The 16,148-nt window shown below is 38.9% G+C and overlaps 1 protein-coding gene across 1 annotated transcript; it reads left to right on the top strand.

Annotated features, from left to right (window-relative positions):
- Positions 1 to 10,062: 10,062 nt before the first annotated feature.
- Positions 10,063 to 14,660, top strand: LOC113119573 (protein L-Myc-1b-like). The gene is made up of 3 exons (XM_026289150.1): positions 10,063 to 10,401; positions 10,925 to 11,508; positions 12,508 to 14,660. The coding sequence occupies exons 2-3, from the start codon at positions 10,950 to 10,952 to the stop codon at positions 13,152 to 13,154; spliced, it is 1,206 nt and encodes a 401-aa protein (XP_026144935.1). The 5' UTR covers positions 10,063 to 10,401; positions 10,925 to 10,949; the 3' UTR covers positions 13,155 to 14,660.
- The last annotated feature ends 1,488 nt before the right edge of the window (positions 14,661 to 16,148 follow it).

The following is a 16,148-nucleotide window of genomic DNA, read 5'->3' as shown; positions in this document are numbered from 1 at the left end:
TGGGTCTCAATTTCTGCTGCGACATTCAGACGGTAGGGTCAGAATTTGGCGTGGATCCATCCTGCCTTGTCTCAATGGTTCAGGCTGCTGCTGGTGGTGTAATGGTGTTGGGGATATTTTCTTGGCCCACTTTGGGCCCCTTAGTACCAACTGAGCATCATTTAAACACCACAGTCTACCTGAGTATTGTTGCTGAACATGTCCATCCCTTTAGAACTACAGTGTACCCATCTTCTGATGGCTACTTCCAGCAAAATAATACACCATGTCACAAAGCTCAAATCATCTCAGACTGGTTTCTTGTATATGACAATGATTTCACTTTACTCTCTCTCTGGCTGCCCCTTCCTGGTCAGGTCTTACAGGGGGCTGGCTATTGAGGAAAAGTTGGGGATAAAACATCGGTAATAGCCCGCCAACCCCAGAAAAGCATGTACCTTTTTTCCCAGTGGCATGATGAGTCCCCTTCCAATCCTGTATACCCGGTACTTGGCTTCAGTCAGGCCGAGATGGCATTTTCTGGTGTTGGCTGTGTGGCCAGCCCTTCTCAGTTCCATTAACACTCAACCGGGTTGAACCATCATCTTCGGCACCATGACAATGGGACTGGCCAAGGGGCTACGAAACGGCTCGATGATCCATAACTTCAGCATCTTTTGGACCTCCTCTTCTATAGCCGGCTGATGTGCCTTGGGGATCTGGTAAGCCCGCTGCTGCAACATAACTCCCAGCACAGTGTTAATTTCATGCTGTATTACCAAGGTCCGTCCTGGGGTTTCACTGAAGACATTTGAAAATGGACTGACCTAGACTTCCAGTTCTTTCTTCTGTGGCCCGGACAGCTGTGAGTTCATTTCTACAATGGGAGGCTGGTTTAGAGAGAAAGCAGCGAGCTGCTTAGAGCACAAAGCCCACTTTTTAAAGATGTTAATATGGTAAATTTGTTCCACCTTCCTCCGTCCCAGCTGTCTGACATGGTATGTGACCGGCCCCATCCGTTCAACAACTCTTTAAGTTCCCTGCCAGGTGGCCAGGAGCCTGGAGGCGTCAGATGGAACCAGGACCATGACCCGATCCCCGTGCTCGAATTCCCTTGCTTGAGTGGGCCAGTCATATATCCTCTGCTTGGCACGCTGCGCGGCCCCTTAATGTTCTCGAACTAGTGGCATGACCAGATTGATCCTCTCTCTCATTTCCCGTATGTGCTCGTTGGGGTAGCGATTTGGTGTATGCTGGGTTTCCCAAGCCTTGAGAGCTACATCCAGGAGCACTTGTGTTTGCCTTCCAAACAGCAGCTCTAACGGTGTGAACCCAGTGGATGCCTGAGGTATTTCCCAGACCCCGAGCAGCACGTAGGGAGGCATAATATCCCAGTCATCATCGGCTACTATCTCCAGCATCTGCTTCAGAGTCTTATTAAACCATTCCACTAATCTGTCCGTCTGAGGGTAATAAACAGGCAGACCGGCAGAGGTCAGTCATGATCCGGGACATGAAGGGGGTGCCTTGGTCAGTCAGGATCTCCTTGGGTACAATGTTCCTAGCCATGGCTTTGCAAAGGGGAATGGCCTCTGGGTACTGGGTGGTGTAGTGGACTATAACCATAATATGTTCGTGACCCCGGGCAGACTTTGGCAGCAGGCCAACCAGATCCATCAAGATCCACTCAAAGTGCACCTCAATGACAGTCAGCAGTATTAATGGGCTGGGGGGAGGGCGACGTGGAGCCATTTGCTAGCACATAGGGCAGCTTTGACAAAAGCATTTTACTTCTGCGTTCAAACCTGGCTAGTGGAAACAATCTCTTATCTGCTGGATAGTGTTTCAGCTCCCAGATAATCAACCATAGGATGAGAGTCTGCCAGCTCGATGTTTACCTCTGTCTTGGTTTTAGGTATCATCAGCAGTAGTTTTTCCTCCCACTGCCTGGGGGTGACGCAGTACAGCAGGCCCTTTTTTACAATTAAGTAAGGGAGGGGGTACGGCACTGGAAAGCATTCCTCATCTTCAATCTGCCAGACTTGTTCCCAGCAGTGGCAGAGCCGCTCATCCTCATGTTGTTCTCGGCCAAACAACCCCCCAGCTGTAGCCTGTTGGAACACGTCAAGAAAGACATTAGGCAAAAGGGAATTTTGAGACTCACCCTACCTTTCGCTGTCGGTGGCCAGCAAGATGGACTGTCTAGTGGGTGGTCCTCTGTGTCTCCTCCCTTGGGGCTCCTGGTTTGGGGTGGATGGCTGCATGGCTTTGGACAACAGCTGGTCAAACCTTGGCCAGTCTCCCCAGTTGGGAATGGCGCGATGATGTTAGCCCACTCTTCTTTTGCCCACCCCTCCCATGAAGCAACGACATCAAATGTATGGAGGTAAGCCTCAACATCATCCTGGTCTGTCAGTTTCAACAGGTACTGTTAGCTTTGCTGGCAGCGTCTGGGAGGGGAAAGCTAAACCGCTGCGCTGGCCTGTAGCTGCTCGATTACCCGGTCAGTATATTCTTACCACGCTGCCAGTCTCTACCTGAATTGCAGTTGGCAAGCTGAGAGCTAGGTGAGGCGGCAGATAATCTCCTCCAGAGAGAACAGCAACCCTACAGGCAAAAAAAAACATAGACATAAAATCTTGTGTTATCTTCTCATGTCTTCACCCTAATATGCCCGCATTCTCCACCATCTGTGGTGGGGTAAATGAGGACACCGACACAGAAGGCATAGGTGACAGCCAAAATATCCCCAGAGGGTAATTTATTTAAACAAAGAAGTGCAAATACGGTGCCTGTGAAGGTGCTCTGGTCCTGGCACCAGGAAGTGTCTGTGGTCCCTTGCAAGGTGGTGGAAATAGCCAGAAGCTCAGTCCATCTCTGGAAGAAAAATGGAAAGAAAATACACATTAGTCTCTCCTTTTCAGAGTTTGTTACTCCTTGAGTGTGTTTTCTCTTCCAGCTTTAAAGGCCACTTGAACGAGCTCCAGGTGCGCTGATCAGTACGCCCAGGTGTTCGTGGTTAGTGATTAGTGCAGTTGCGGCGTTTCCAGGGTGACATTGATCTGCCCTTGGAATACTCGTCACAATATATGTATATATACTGTACATACATACTTACACAAACACACACACACAAAATGTATATGATAATATATTATATCATATATCAGAAAATATTTGACAAATATATGATACAGAATACATATGACAAATTTAAGTTACCATCAATTTTGCGTGTGAGGAAAATTCCAAAATTGGAAATGTAATACTTCTTTTTATTAATTCTTTTAATCTGTTGTTTTTCACAGTTTCTACATTTGTTTTCCACAGAAAAAATGACAGCAAACAGGTCTGGAATGATACGAGGGTGAGTAAATACTGACAAAACATTCATTTTTGGCTGAACTGACCCTTTCAAATCAAAACAGTAATTTCACAGTCAAATTATACGGTATGTCTCCAATAAGCTGTGAGTATGTTCAAGGGCTTAATTTGTACATGTAAATCCGTATGTGTAAGCAGGTGTGTGGGTAACTGTCTGGCACACTGCAAAGACCAAGATTGCAGAGCCAGCAGAAGATCTCCGAGATGAGTGGGTGGGGATCAGCCTGAAGACCAGCCTGAACCAGGATATGCAGGAAAGGGCTTTGGAATCATGCCGTACTGTATACTGTTACAAACACGGTCAATTATACATGGAAATAATCCTATTTCTTAAGGCTTGGATACACTACACTAGTTTTAAAATCTGAACAGAAGCATAATAAACTGAATAACTGAGCATCACACACTACCAGACTTCCAAGTTCGAACTAGGAGATGGGTGACAAATGAAAACATTATGTTTGATATCCTCCGACTTGATGGAACCATAGTCTGAATCTAAAGAGTCTGTGACCATCATACACTATGTGATTTTCTATGAAATCTGTCAACTCAAATCTGCAGACTGGCTTAGACTTTTGGCAACTAGCATCAACTTTTCAGTCAAGTCAAGAGTATCCTATAGGCATTACAAGCATGAACATGCACAACCTTAGAAAGTTGTTGTATGAGCAAACTCTCCCAGTCGCAAGTGTTGATTCAGATGCAGATGGTGGGTGTTGTTGACTACAGAATTGAAACACAAAAGAAAAACAAAGTATGCCTAGAGACAAATACAAGAAAAGACTGGACGAGGAAAGGCTGTATATGTGAAGGGTTTAAATTAAAAATGCATTATACAAATAAAACAAAAATGCACTAAAATAATGACAACAAAATATGTGTTGACAGAATTAAAGTCTATGGGTCATTCATAGAACATTTGATGACTTCTGCCAACACATATTTATGTCTTTATAATACAACTCATTCATTCATTCATTTACTTTTTATGTATTATGTTTTATTTAGTGGTAGCATTTGCTTATGGTGGACACTTTGCATTGACTAATGCGATCTTATAATTATTTATATTTTTTATATCCCCAACCCTGTATGTTTAGCTGTAACATAAACCTTTTATCTTCATTAGGACAATTTTAGTATATTTATTGTTTATTAAGATGTTTTCCTTATGGGAACTGTTGGCCTGGTCTCCACAACATAATGTAGGTTTTTTACTATCCTTGTCGGGATATTTCATCTGCAAAATGTAGTCAAAACCTGAGCCATGAACACACACGTTAAAAACAAGGTTATGAATAATGAATATGATACTGTGTTTCCTCTTTTGTTTTTTATATGGTGGAAAGAAGATGTTTATATTGACCATAACAGAAACGAATCCTGTCTCAACTGTTTAAACACCATCCCATCACATTCACAAGAAGATCTAAATGGTATGTTGAGAAATATCCTGAATGATTTGTATCTAAATAACCCAGGCAGACCCTCACGTTTGTCTCAGATCATGTGTTCCCATGCAAATATCAGTTTTGTAGCTAATATTATGTAATTGAAAAATTGACATGCAGTGCAAGTTTTCAGTATCTCTGCATCTGCTCATATGCAAATACGTATTTCAGTGGAACAACATGCAAAGCTGCAATGAACGGTCAAATAACTGCTGCTCACTTTGTTTATTTAGAAGCGTTTGCATTTCTCTCATTGCCAGATAGTGGTTATGAAATCTTTTCACTCTGTGGCTGTTGTTGTGAAATGCAGCACCTCTCTCTCTCCATCTCCAGCTACCCTCTCTCTCTCTCTCTCTCTCTCTCTCTCTCTCTCTCCCACCCGATTTCTGCTGCCAATGTGCAGTTTGCAACAAGTACATGCCGTACCCAGAACTGAGCTGACAGCCGGCTTTCTCTCAGGGCTGAGTTTCAGAAGAACGCAGTAAAAAATCCCACCCTTTCCAATTATTGAGCATCTATCAATCAAAGGGACCACGTGACCCTCCCACTCACATTCATCCCTGCTGGTCAATAGTTACCGCTGGACAAAACCTCTGTGCCAGGACCTTTCGTTTAGCTGCTTATATATTCATGAGAAGCATGGGATTGTTTCAGCATTTCAGTCTTTTTTAGTGGAAAAAAATCACAAAGTATAATAGAAAAGAAAGGGTTTAAAAGGAATGGTGGTACATTTGTGATTTACATACAGATGCTATATAGACAACACTAAATGTTCCTGCACTATCAATGGCGGTTTTGTTCTCAGATGCTGGTGAATAATAGTAAGCCGTGACTATTTCTGAAGTCACTGATCACTTTAAAAGAATGGTTCACCAAAATATTTTATTTACTTATCCTCAAGTTATCCAAGATGCAGATGAGTTTGTTTCTTAATTGAAAAAGATTTGAAGAAAGTTATCATTACATGACTTGTTCACCAATGCATCTGAATGAGAGGCCATACATTACAATAATCCACACAACTTCAGTCCATCCATGGTTTAATGAAGGATTTGTTTCTTACAAACATGCTTTTCCCTTCAAAAGAAGTTAACTGATTTTGTGTTTGGATTACTGTGATGTTTTTATCAGCGGTTTGGGCTCTCGTTCTGATGGCACCCATTCACTGCAGAGGATCCATTGATGAGCAAATGATATAATGCTTCTCTAAATCTGTTCTGATGAAGAAACAAACGCGTTATGGCCTGAGTTATGAGTATATTGTCAACAAAGTTTCTTTTTTGGGTGAACTTCCTTTAATGTTTCTTCTGCAAGTATCATGCAAGCACATGTCCATAAACATCTGTGCATTTGCTGTAAAGTGCTAAGTAATTCAAAAGCATACGCAATCCAACAATCATTTCCATATGTATCTCACACATTCATCTTCATGTATCACCCTCTGAATCATGCAAATGTGAACTAGCACCTATTAAATTATGAGCTATTAATCACAAACGCGGGGTAGGAAAAATATAGCTTAATTTATGTATAATTGTATTACAGGCTACTTAAAATTCCAGTGGAATGTATAATGCATAAAGACTAGAACCTTGTCATTAAAACGACTTAATTTACATATGGTACAAATAAAGAATATTAAAACATATAACTGTTTACTACCAGAATCTGCTTTCAAGCTGAGAAATCTGCTTAGTCTTGGCTCTCACTTGTGCTCTGACATCAATCTCACATACATTACAGAGTGATGTCAACTCACCCACAAGCACCTCATTGGCATATGAGCACAGCAGGCGACGGATTGGCTGGGATTGGCTTGCGCATTTTTTAAAATCCAACAACTGGGAAACAACAAAGAGTCACCAGGAGATCTATTTCACCTCAAACTCTGATTCACACACTCCCTTGTGGGCCCTTCCTGGACAAGCGATTTGGGCATAGGCCTATATAATGACATTTTTTAATGCACTCATATCAAGTTATAAACATGTTTCCTTCAATCAATATTTTTGAATAAAGTATTTAATAGGAAAAGACTGTAACCCTCCCACCCCCTCAAAAAATAAAATAATACTTTTTAAATGTTAAATACTTTTAAATACAAGCTTTTTTAATTATACAATCATTTTAAAATATGTATAATATTTATTTTATCAGTGTTCCTGTAGCTCAATTGGTAGAGCATTGTGCTATCAAGCGTAAGGTTGGGGGTTTGATTCCTGGGGAACACATGATAGGTAAAAATTGATAGCCTGAATGTACCTTAAGTCGCTTTGAATAAAAGCGTCTGCTAAATGTATACATTTAATTTACATTTACATATACAATATTTAACATATATATGAATATTTAAATAATATTAGAATTATATTTTTAGTAAGTTAAAAATATGAATTATATTTTTTATTTTATATGAATTATATTACATGAACCTTAAAATTTCTTCAGGAAGATTTAACCCTAGAATTCCCTCACATTTCTGGATACTATGTCTTTTTTTTCTTTTCTTTTTTTACATGCTAATAAGTCATATCTCGTCTATACATTGTTATTGTCCAGTGCAGTTTTTTGGGCTTGTCTGTTGCTGCCAGTTGTTCAGATTTAATTATAGTATTCTGGGTGGTGCAAAGCGTGCAAGATACTAATAGATCTAAGGGACAGGTCTCCACCCATTTTTGTGCATAGTGGTCAAGAAGATCCCGGGACCTTGACCTTTCATTAGACGTTTAGGGATAGATACTCCCTTCCTCATCTGATTAGAAAGACATCAGATATTATTCAACCTGCTCAGTCAACCCATTCCCTCAAGGGTCAGGCTACTGGGAATTCATGATACCCGCCTTAGATATATTCACTTCAGTAAGTAACAAATAGGTTTAGATATCCAGAGAATATTGGAAGACATGATTGCATTTTTTTGTATTTATCTCATCCTTTGTAACATATTAAACCCAGCACATTTCTCACAGTTTGCTCTCCACAGCAGGATTTTGTTCATTGACTTCTCGGTTCAGTTTTTATGCCAATAAACCTTCATAACCTGAAAAAACAAAAGCGCTGTCATGGAAACAAGAACTCTCACATCATTCACACCAAAGACATCTGCTGATGATGTAGATTCTGCTGTACGTCATCAGATCTAACAGTACAGCAGCTGTAGGAAAAAAAGAAAAAGCTTTTAAGCGAGAGCAATTACACTAGCCCTATAAAAATAAACCTCAAATAACTTCAAAACAAAGGTACAGTTGCTGCTTTGAATTTTGAAAGTATAATCAAACTGCCTGTACAAGACATTTAAACTCATTTAATAAATTCTTGTCTTGCTGAATCCTGTATAACTTATCTGGTTAAATTATTTTGATGAGTAAAGTAATAGAAAACATATGTTGCCATGACTTATTGATCATTTTTTTACAGCATACATTCCGCCCTGTTTGGCTATGAATTGTCAGAGAAACTTTAAAGTTTCTGAAAGTTTGTTTCAGAAAGCATATTTGTGTATGTTCATGTAAAACATGTCAAAAGAACAAGAAATGGCCTGGGTCTCTCATTCAGTGTACATTCCATTTTATGTCCCACAGAAAAAAGAAAAAATGTTACAAAAATTAGTGTTACAAAAACTTTTTATTTCTAATTTTCTACTTTTCCAGTGCTCAGCTTTGAAGGCAGACTTCGTAATTAGCACCTATATGATAACAGCATGCTAATGTTCAAAAACCTTGTTTACACACACTCACAAACCTCTTCAAGTATTGTGCCCCAGTGCCACATCCAATGCTTTTCAGTTCATCCGTTAATATATAGCTACTGAATTGAGGAGGATTCATTAATCCAATCCACAAACCAATCAAACTCACTCAGCCTGGTGTCACTGACCAGCCTCCTACAAACCCTTGAACATTTGTATGGGACAACTGGATATAAAGGTTGGGTCAAAAAAGCAAAGCAAATTTATAAAAAGACCATAAAGCCATAGAAAGAAAGACACATCTCTCCAGGGAGATTCGTCAATCACTGTGGGAAGAGCTTTTGTTCTAAAGTCAAGGTTTTAAAAGAAAGGAGAGGATAGACACTGAACTGAGATACTTGTCAGCTAATACTTACTTCCTAATGCACAGATTTGCCATATGGGACATTGTTGGAAATGAGGACATGTGGTATATCCATAAGAAACACTATTGTCACAAGTAAAGCTTGTGCACTGCCAGCAATTCATTGAGCTGTCTGGCATTTATTATCATCTTGAGCTAAATTAACACAGACAAGATGTATACTATAGTCTGGATATGACTTGCTCTTTCACTCACAATAATAATAAAACAGTGTGTAGTTTAACATGAATACAGTGTATGTATGTAGGCAAATGCACAATAATTCGCTAACATTTTGCATTGTGAGACGTTATTATTATTATAAATATTTTATTATTGGACAAAATCTGCTCCCTGCTATTAGCTTTCTTGGCTTTTTATTTTATTTTTATAAAACTTTTTTTTTTTTTACCAAAAATCAAAAACTAATTACCATTTATTTATTTATTGATAAACATTCTTAAACCAAGATATTTTTATATTACCATTTTATTTATTGCAACATTATATAATATAATTTAAATACATTATTAAATGCACTTTGGTAGCTATTATTATTTGCATATATATATATATATATATATATATGTGTGTGTGTGTGTGTGTGTGTGTGTGTGTGTGTGTGTGTGTGTGTGTGTGTGTGTGTGTTTATGTATGTATGTATGCATTGTGTGTGTGTGTAGTTTTGAAGTGTATTTCATTAAATTAATCTTGTTTTAAGGGATGTTTAGATGTTTGTGTAAATATATTTATGTTCAAAAATTCCGTTTTTTGCAGATTAAATAATAAGCAGAACATTACAAAACAGTGATCTACATTTACATTAACGGATATCTTAAATATCTGGAACATCTATGTCAATTTATGGGGCTTGTTTGTATGAGCCATTCTGACAATGGTATAACATAAAATGCATCTTCATATTAAATTCTTGCGTATGTTAATTGGTTGTTGAGATGATAAAGAGTATATCGTCTTAAAAGTGTCTCCCACTCTGAAACAGCAAAACATTTTTTCTCAATCATCATCCAAATTTATCTAAACCATCTACACATCTACACCAGACCCTGTCGCTTTAAGCGGTGGGCGTGTCAGCCGACTGCACCTCCCCTTCTATGCAAATCCTGCCACTACTTTGGCTGGGTAATATAGTGCGGTACTCGATTCAGGTGTCCATAGTGAGCGCGAGCCGCGGTTTGAGAAGGGATAGCACGAGCGCTATTTAAGCGAAGTTCTCAAGAAAAAGCGGACTACAAATTAGCAAACATCCTCGCAACTCAGCTTATTAACAACAGCCGGATAACACAAAACCACACTCCAGAAACCCAACACAAGACAGGATTATTCAACACACAGCTGACGACGCTTTTCTTCACTTGTTGACATGAAAGCTTTTTGTGCAAAACATTTAGCTCGAGCTCACCGGTGAACCGCAACACCTTATTTTCGCGTCTCAAATGACATGCAGCGCTGTCTCCCGGCTCTGTATTACGGTAAGTGAAGAGCGCCTCATTTATTTGGTTTTTCTTAATCGTTTTTTTTTTGGGGGGGGGAGTAAGACATTTTTCGACAAATAGAGCAATTCTTTGAGACAGTATTAAATCGTTTTAGCATATGCACTTACATGAAGCATGTTGCGTTATGTAATAAAGTAGCCTATGTTGCGAAACTTTTAAGTTTTGTACTGTATAGTGGAAGTGCATGCAGGCCAAATACTCTATAGTAGCGTGTTATCTGTTAGGCGTCTGTAATACATTTGCATGCATATTTGAATAATTAATTAATTGATTCATAATTTCTTTCATTTGGGATAATTGATATTCAATTTATTTCTTAAAATTTCTGCAGGGGTACAAAAACATTAAACTGTGATTTTTTTTTTTTTTATATATATATATATATATATATATAATATATATACCCGAAGTTAATTGAAAATAAAAATGAAGTGCTTTACATTTTTTAGCAACCTTAAGATCGGATTGTTGTTAAAAGAGGATCACTTGTGGTTTTCAGATCTTGATCTCTGAGGAAGACACTGATGCCAGGAATTATTGCAAACGCAACGCGAAATAAGAAGTGGGAGATGGAGGAATACGACCAGTATCAGCACTATTTCTACGATGACCTCAACTTGGACGAGGACTTCTTTTTCAAATCGACCGCACCAAGTGAGGACATTTGGAAGAAATTCGAGCTCGTGCCAACCCCGCCCATGTCGCCCGTCAGGACGCTGGAAGGGACCGGTCCATCTCCAGGGGACAGACTAGAGTGGATGTCCCAGTTCTTGGGGCAGGACGACGAGCAGGAGGGACCGTGCAAACTGAATGCGGAGGAGACTCTGGAGAACTTGAGCTCCATCATTATTCAGGACTGTATGTGGAGCGGTTTCTCCTCCAGTCAGCATCTGGAGAAAGTTGTGAGCGAGCGCTTGTCCTGCTCGGCGCAGTCGAAGCTCTCCAGCAAGGCGCAGTGCGTCTCTGCGGACAACGGCTTGGCGACTGATTGCGTGGATCCAGCAGCTGTCCTTACCTTCCCCCTGAGCAGCAGCTGCAAGAAACAGGTGTCATCCGGGTCAGAATCTCGCACCGACTCCTCTGGTAAGCTCGAGCACGTTGACTTTTTAAAAGCGACAGAGCGCTAAAACTCACTTAATTGCTTAACCGTGCAGTGCAAGCTGTGCTGACGCCTCCTTTGACACCTGACGGATCTCAGTGTCTAGGGTCGTACAGTGCTGTAGTCACCATTCATTTGTGCGTTAAGTAGAACTAAGTTAGAATCTGGCATACCTGAATAGAAAATTGCATTGGTGCCATGGGATTTAGGTTGGCGTTTCATCTAGATTAATATGTTTGGAATGTAATGGTGAGCTGAGCTTCCACATTCCTCAAGTGGAACAAAAGGAGAAATTGTTTTATTGTGGGTGGTGCCAGCAGCATAAGGATGCTTGAATCCTGAAGTGTCCAGGGCCACTCAGTTGTCCACGAATGAACGGTTAGTATCCAAAGCTGCCACTGGCATTGTAAGGGCACTTGCAACTTTTACCCAAAATGAAAATTCTGTTTCATTCTTGCCATTCCAGACCTTTTATATTTTAATTTCTTCTGCAGGATACAGAATATATTTTTTAGAATATTGATGAAAGTCAAAGGTGTCCAAAACAACAATAGATCCCATTGACTTTTAATTGAGATATATCTTTTTTTTTCTTTTTTTTTTTTACTTAAATATTATGTTTAATTGTGAATTTCTGGTATTGTGAAAAAATGTGCATTGTGCTGTATGATTAAAGTACTAGCATAGTGAAATCAGAGCAGACTTGAACTCGGATCAGATGCTTCTCTTATCAAAATGCACATCAGAGGTGACTCCAAGTTCATTATTGCAGTTCAAAGCCTCATCTACTCTCCTCTTGCTGAGAATAGGGAACTAATAGAAACCTAATATTCATCTTGTAGTTTTAGGACCCATCTAATTAGGTCTTCCATTCTGAGTGGCGTTTCTAACATGATGGGATGTGTGAATGGAATGGTGTTGGAGTTGGCGTTACACAACATATGCCTACATTCAATCTACATTTCTTTTTGTTCTCCTTTCAGATGATGAAGAGATTGATGTTGTGACAGTGGAACATAAGCAGAACAAGTCACGTTTGGTGAACGCCCGTAAACCGGTGACCATCACGGTTCGTGCAGATCACTATGACCCTTGCATGAAGCGTTTCCACATCTCCATTCACCAGCAACAGCACAACTACGCTGCCCGCTCTCCCGACAGCTATCCTGAAGAGGAGCCGCCTCGCAAGAAGATCAGGCAAGAGACCTTGCAGCCACGACTGGGTTCCACAGCCCAAACCCCAGAAAGAAAAAGCCCCTTACCTTCCCCCTCAGTCCCCAGCCCATCACCGACTATCTCCGCTTCTCCAACACACACATCCTACCACCTCAATTCCCAGCCATCCAGCCCTCAGAGTTCAGACTGTGAAGACACTGACAAGCGTAAGACACACAACTTCTTGGAACGGAAGAGACGCAATGACCTACGCTCCCGATTTCTGGCCCTACGGGATGAGATCCCAGGCCTGGTTGACTGTCCAAAGACACCAAAAGTTGTGATCTTGACCAAGGCCACAGAATACCTCCATACACTTCATGTCCGCGACAAACAGAAGAACCAGGAGAAGAAACAGCTGAAAAAGAGGCAACAGCAGTTACTGCGGAGACTCGCTGAACTGAAACGAGCTTAAACCTTCATAGTCCAGACATATTTTCATGTAGAACTGTGTCTTTATTATTATTATTATTATTTTTTTTTTTCAAAAGTGGGATATTTAATGGAACGGACTCTATATTTTGAGATTTAGTTCTTCAGTTTTTGTTTTTTTGCACACTTTGCCTTCGCAACAGGGGGAGACGAACTGGTGGAAGCTGTGGAACTGGTTCAAACATTTTCCAAAGAGGGTCATTATTTCTGGTTTTCATTTGAAATTTGAAGATTTAAACAATGACTGCGTGCTATCTTAAACTCTTTCGTGAAAGCTGTAGTATTTGGGCGGGGGAAGTATTACTTGTATCATTGAATAAGCATGCCAAATTAGGCATTATTTGAAATGTAGCAATTTATATGCATGTGTAATTGATCTTCTAAATTATCAAGCCCTGTTTTTGTGGCGGAATCTTGAATTTATCTGGGTAAATATATTTAAGGGTCTTAAATGATCAATGTGACTGCTCCATTAATAGTGCTTCATCTAAATTAACCTAAATTTAAGGAGAGCTGTGTGCCCCCATTGCCACACGTTGACAGTGTAAGTTTAACAGACAGGAAGTTGCATCACTGTTCCTTTGTTGCATTGTGTTCCATCTTTTTTTTTTTGTTATTGTATATTGTTGTTATCTTGAACATCCAGGACCGGGTCGAGCACAGCCTTTCAGTGTATATAAACTGTGGCATATTCTTTGGACATATGTACATAATTTTAGTGGTGTACAGGACATTGTGTAATAATACATGCTTTGTGTTTTGAATATGAAAATCAGCACTGTTTATAGACTTTATTTTCTATTTTTCTGTTGTTTGTCCTTGGTTGGCCCACCAGCCTTCCCTGGAGATCTCAAAGTTTCTATTTTTGTTAAGAAAAGTTGAAAAAAAAAAAATCAAAAAGTTAAATAAAACAACACTATCGACATTTCATTTTCATCACTAGCCACTTTATGCTGTTTTCACTGCCTATTCCTTTTGTGTTCGGAAATTTCTTTGGTTTTTTGCTTTTGTGGCAGAAAGAAATTGTTGAAAAAATTTTGTACTAATTATATTTTCTTACAGAATTAATTGTATCATTGTTTGATTTCTATTTAAATATAAAGTTGTACTGGTGGCATATGCATACCTATCTCCAAATATGACCAGTTAATTTAAAGTTTATGCACATGGTCATTTGTAATGCAATTATTTGTAAAATAAATAAAATACAAATAAAGGCCATGTGCGCACAGCAATCACCAATGATTGATTGAGGTGACTTTTGTTTGTCCATTCAGCTTCGAAATTGGCCAAAAGGGTAAAATATGCATATGCCATCAGTAACCTGTTGTTGTTGTTTTTTTCACTTTTGTCCCTTGTTATCAGGTGTCGTAACTGGAGGAGAATGGCAGCAGCATTGTCTAAGCACTTTTGAGTTCTGTACCTCATAAGCCTATATACATAAACTCAAAGTTGGGTAAACAATAAAATAAATTCAGTTCAAATCATGTCAGCATGCTTGTCTGTCTTTGTTAATTAGCATTTTAGAAAATAATTTTAAGCAAATAAATATTCTGTCATCATTTACTCACCCTCATGTTGTACCAAACAAGTATGATTCAGTCAACATTCAACTTCTTTGTATAAAAAAGATGCAATGAAAGTGAATGGTGACTGAAGCCATGGTCACCCTAGTCTTTGAGCTTGTGAAGTTTCTTCATTCACTGTCATAATATGACCTCAAGCCCTGCAGTATCTTTTTAAAAACGTAAATCCAACACAAACAAATGTAAAAAAAACAAAACAAAAAAAAAAAACAGTTCATCTACTCCACTTTCCTTAAGCACTACACTTTTACATTTTTGTTCTTCTGAAGCTTATTGATCTGTCAATAAGTAATTTCTGGATTAGAGGGGCAATGACTGGTTATGAAATGCACCATAACTGTTTAAACAGTATTATCCTTTCTCAGCTATGCCAGCAAATAGGGCAAGGTTTTACTATGTGTGGCATAAGAGCTATTTCACCCCATCAACACCTGTACAAGTGTGTGTGAACTCGATTTGATCGTTTCATTAGCGAGAGCCACTTTTAGTTGACACGTTGTAGTGGCCTTCTTTGTCATGGTTTTCCCTGGCGCAGAACGCTCAGTTGCCATGGAGATCGAGGAGAGCTATTCATACCCGTGTTCTTCCTGAAAGTGCTCAAGTCGACCGGCTAAAGTCAACAGTGTTGTCAAAGCAAAAAATGGAACAATTAAAAACTGTGCTAACAGAGCTGAGTAGATTACTTACAAATTGTAGTCCATTACTGATTACAGATTACATTATGAAAACTGTAGTGAGTTTAGGTAAAGTATTCTTCACTACATCCTAGATTACGTTTAAACTACTTTTGTGATCTAACTTGTTTTAAACTTAGAATTAAACAAACCGTACTGATATAAAAAAGCAAAGAGAAAAAATATAACTATATATATATATATATATATATATATATATATATATATATATATATATATATATATATACAAGGATTTCACAAACTGGGCTTTGTGAGTTGATAATAAGCTAATTATTAATTAAATCATAAAAAAAAAACTTTAAACCTTTGAACACTAAAACTAGAAATATTTAATTTGTTTACCTGCACTCCATGTGACCATTTAGTGAAATCAAACTGTAAACATGCAAATGTTTGATTAAATTATTAAAACACAAACTTCCTCTGAGATATTTCAAGTAAATCTGTCATGTCAAAGGAGTATGCTTTTTCACCCAAATCTAGAAGCAGTGTACTTACCATTTTATACTATGAATATAGTGAACGCTAAATGGTATGAATTTTAGAGAGAACATTTTAAAAGAGAAAAAAGAAGAATCAGGGGTTAATCAATAAATTATGAATGAGTTACTGCCATTGAGTGAATAATAATCATGTAATCCATAAAAAGTAGCTGTAAACTGAGTATAAGCATTATAAAATGTAATATACACTA

Source organism: Carassius auratus, chromosome 19 (genome assembly GCF_003368295.1).
Source record: "Carassius auratus strain Wakin chromosome 19, ASM336829v1, whole genome shotgun sequence".
Classification (NCBI taxonomy): domain Eukaryota; kingdom Metazoa; phylum Chordata; class Actinopteri; order Cypriniformes; family Cyprinidae; genus Carassius; species Carassius auratus.
This window is presented reverse-complemented; position numbering and strand designations above follow the sequence as displayed.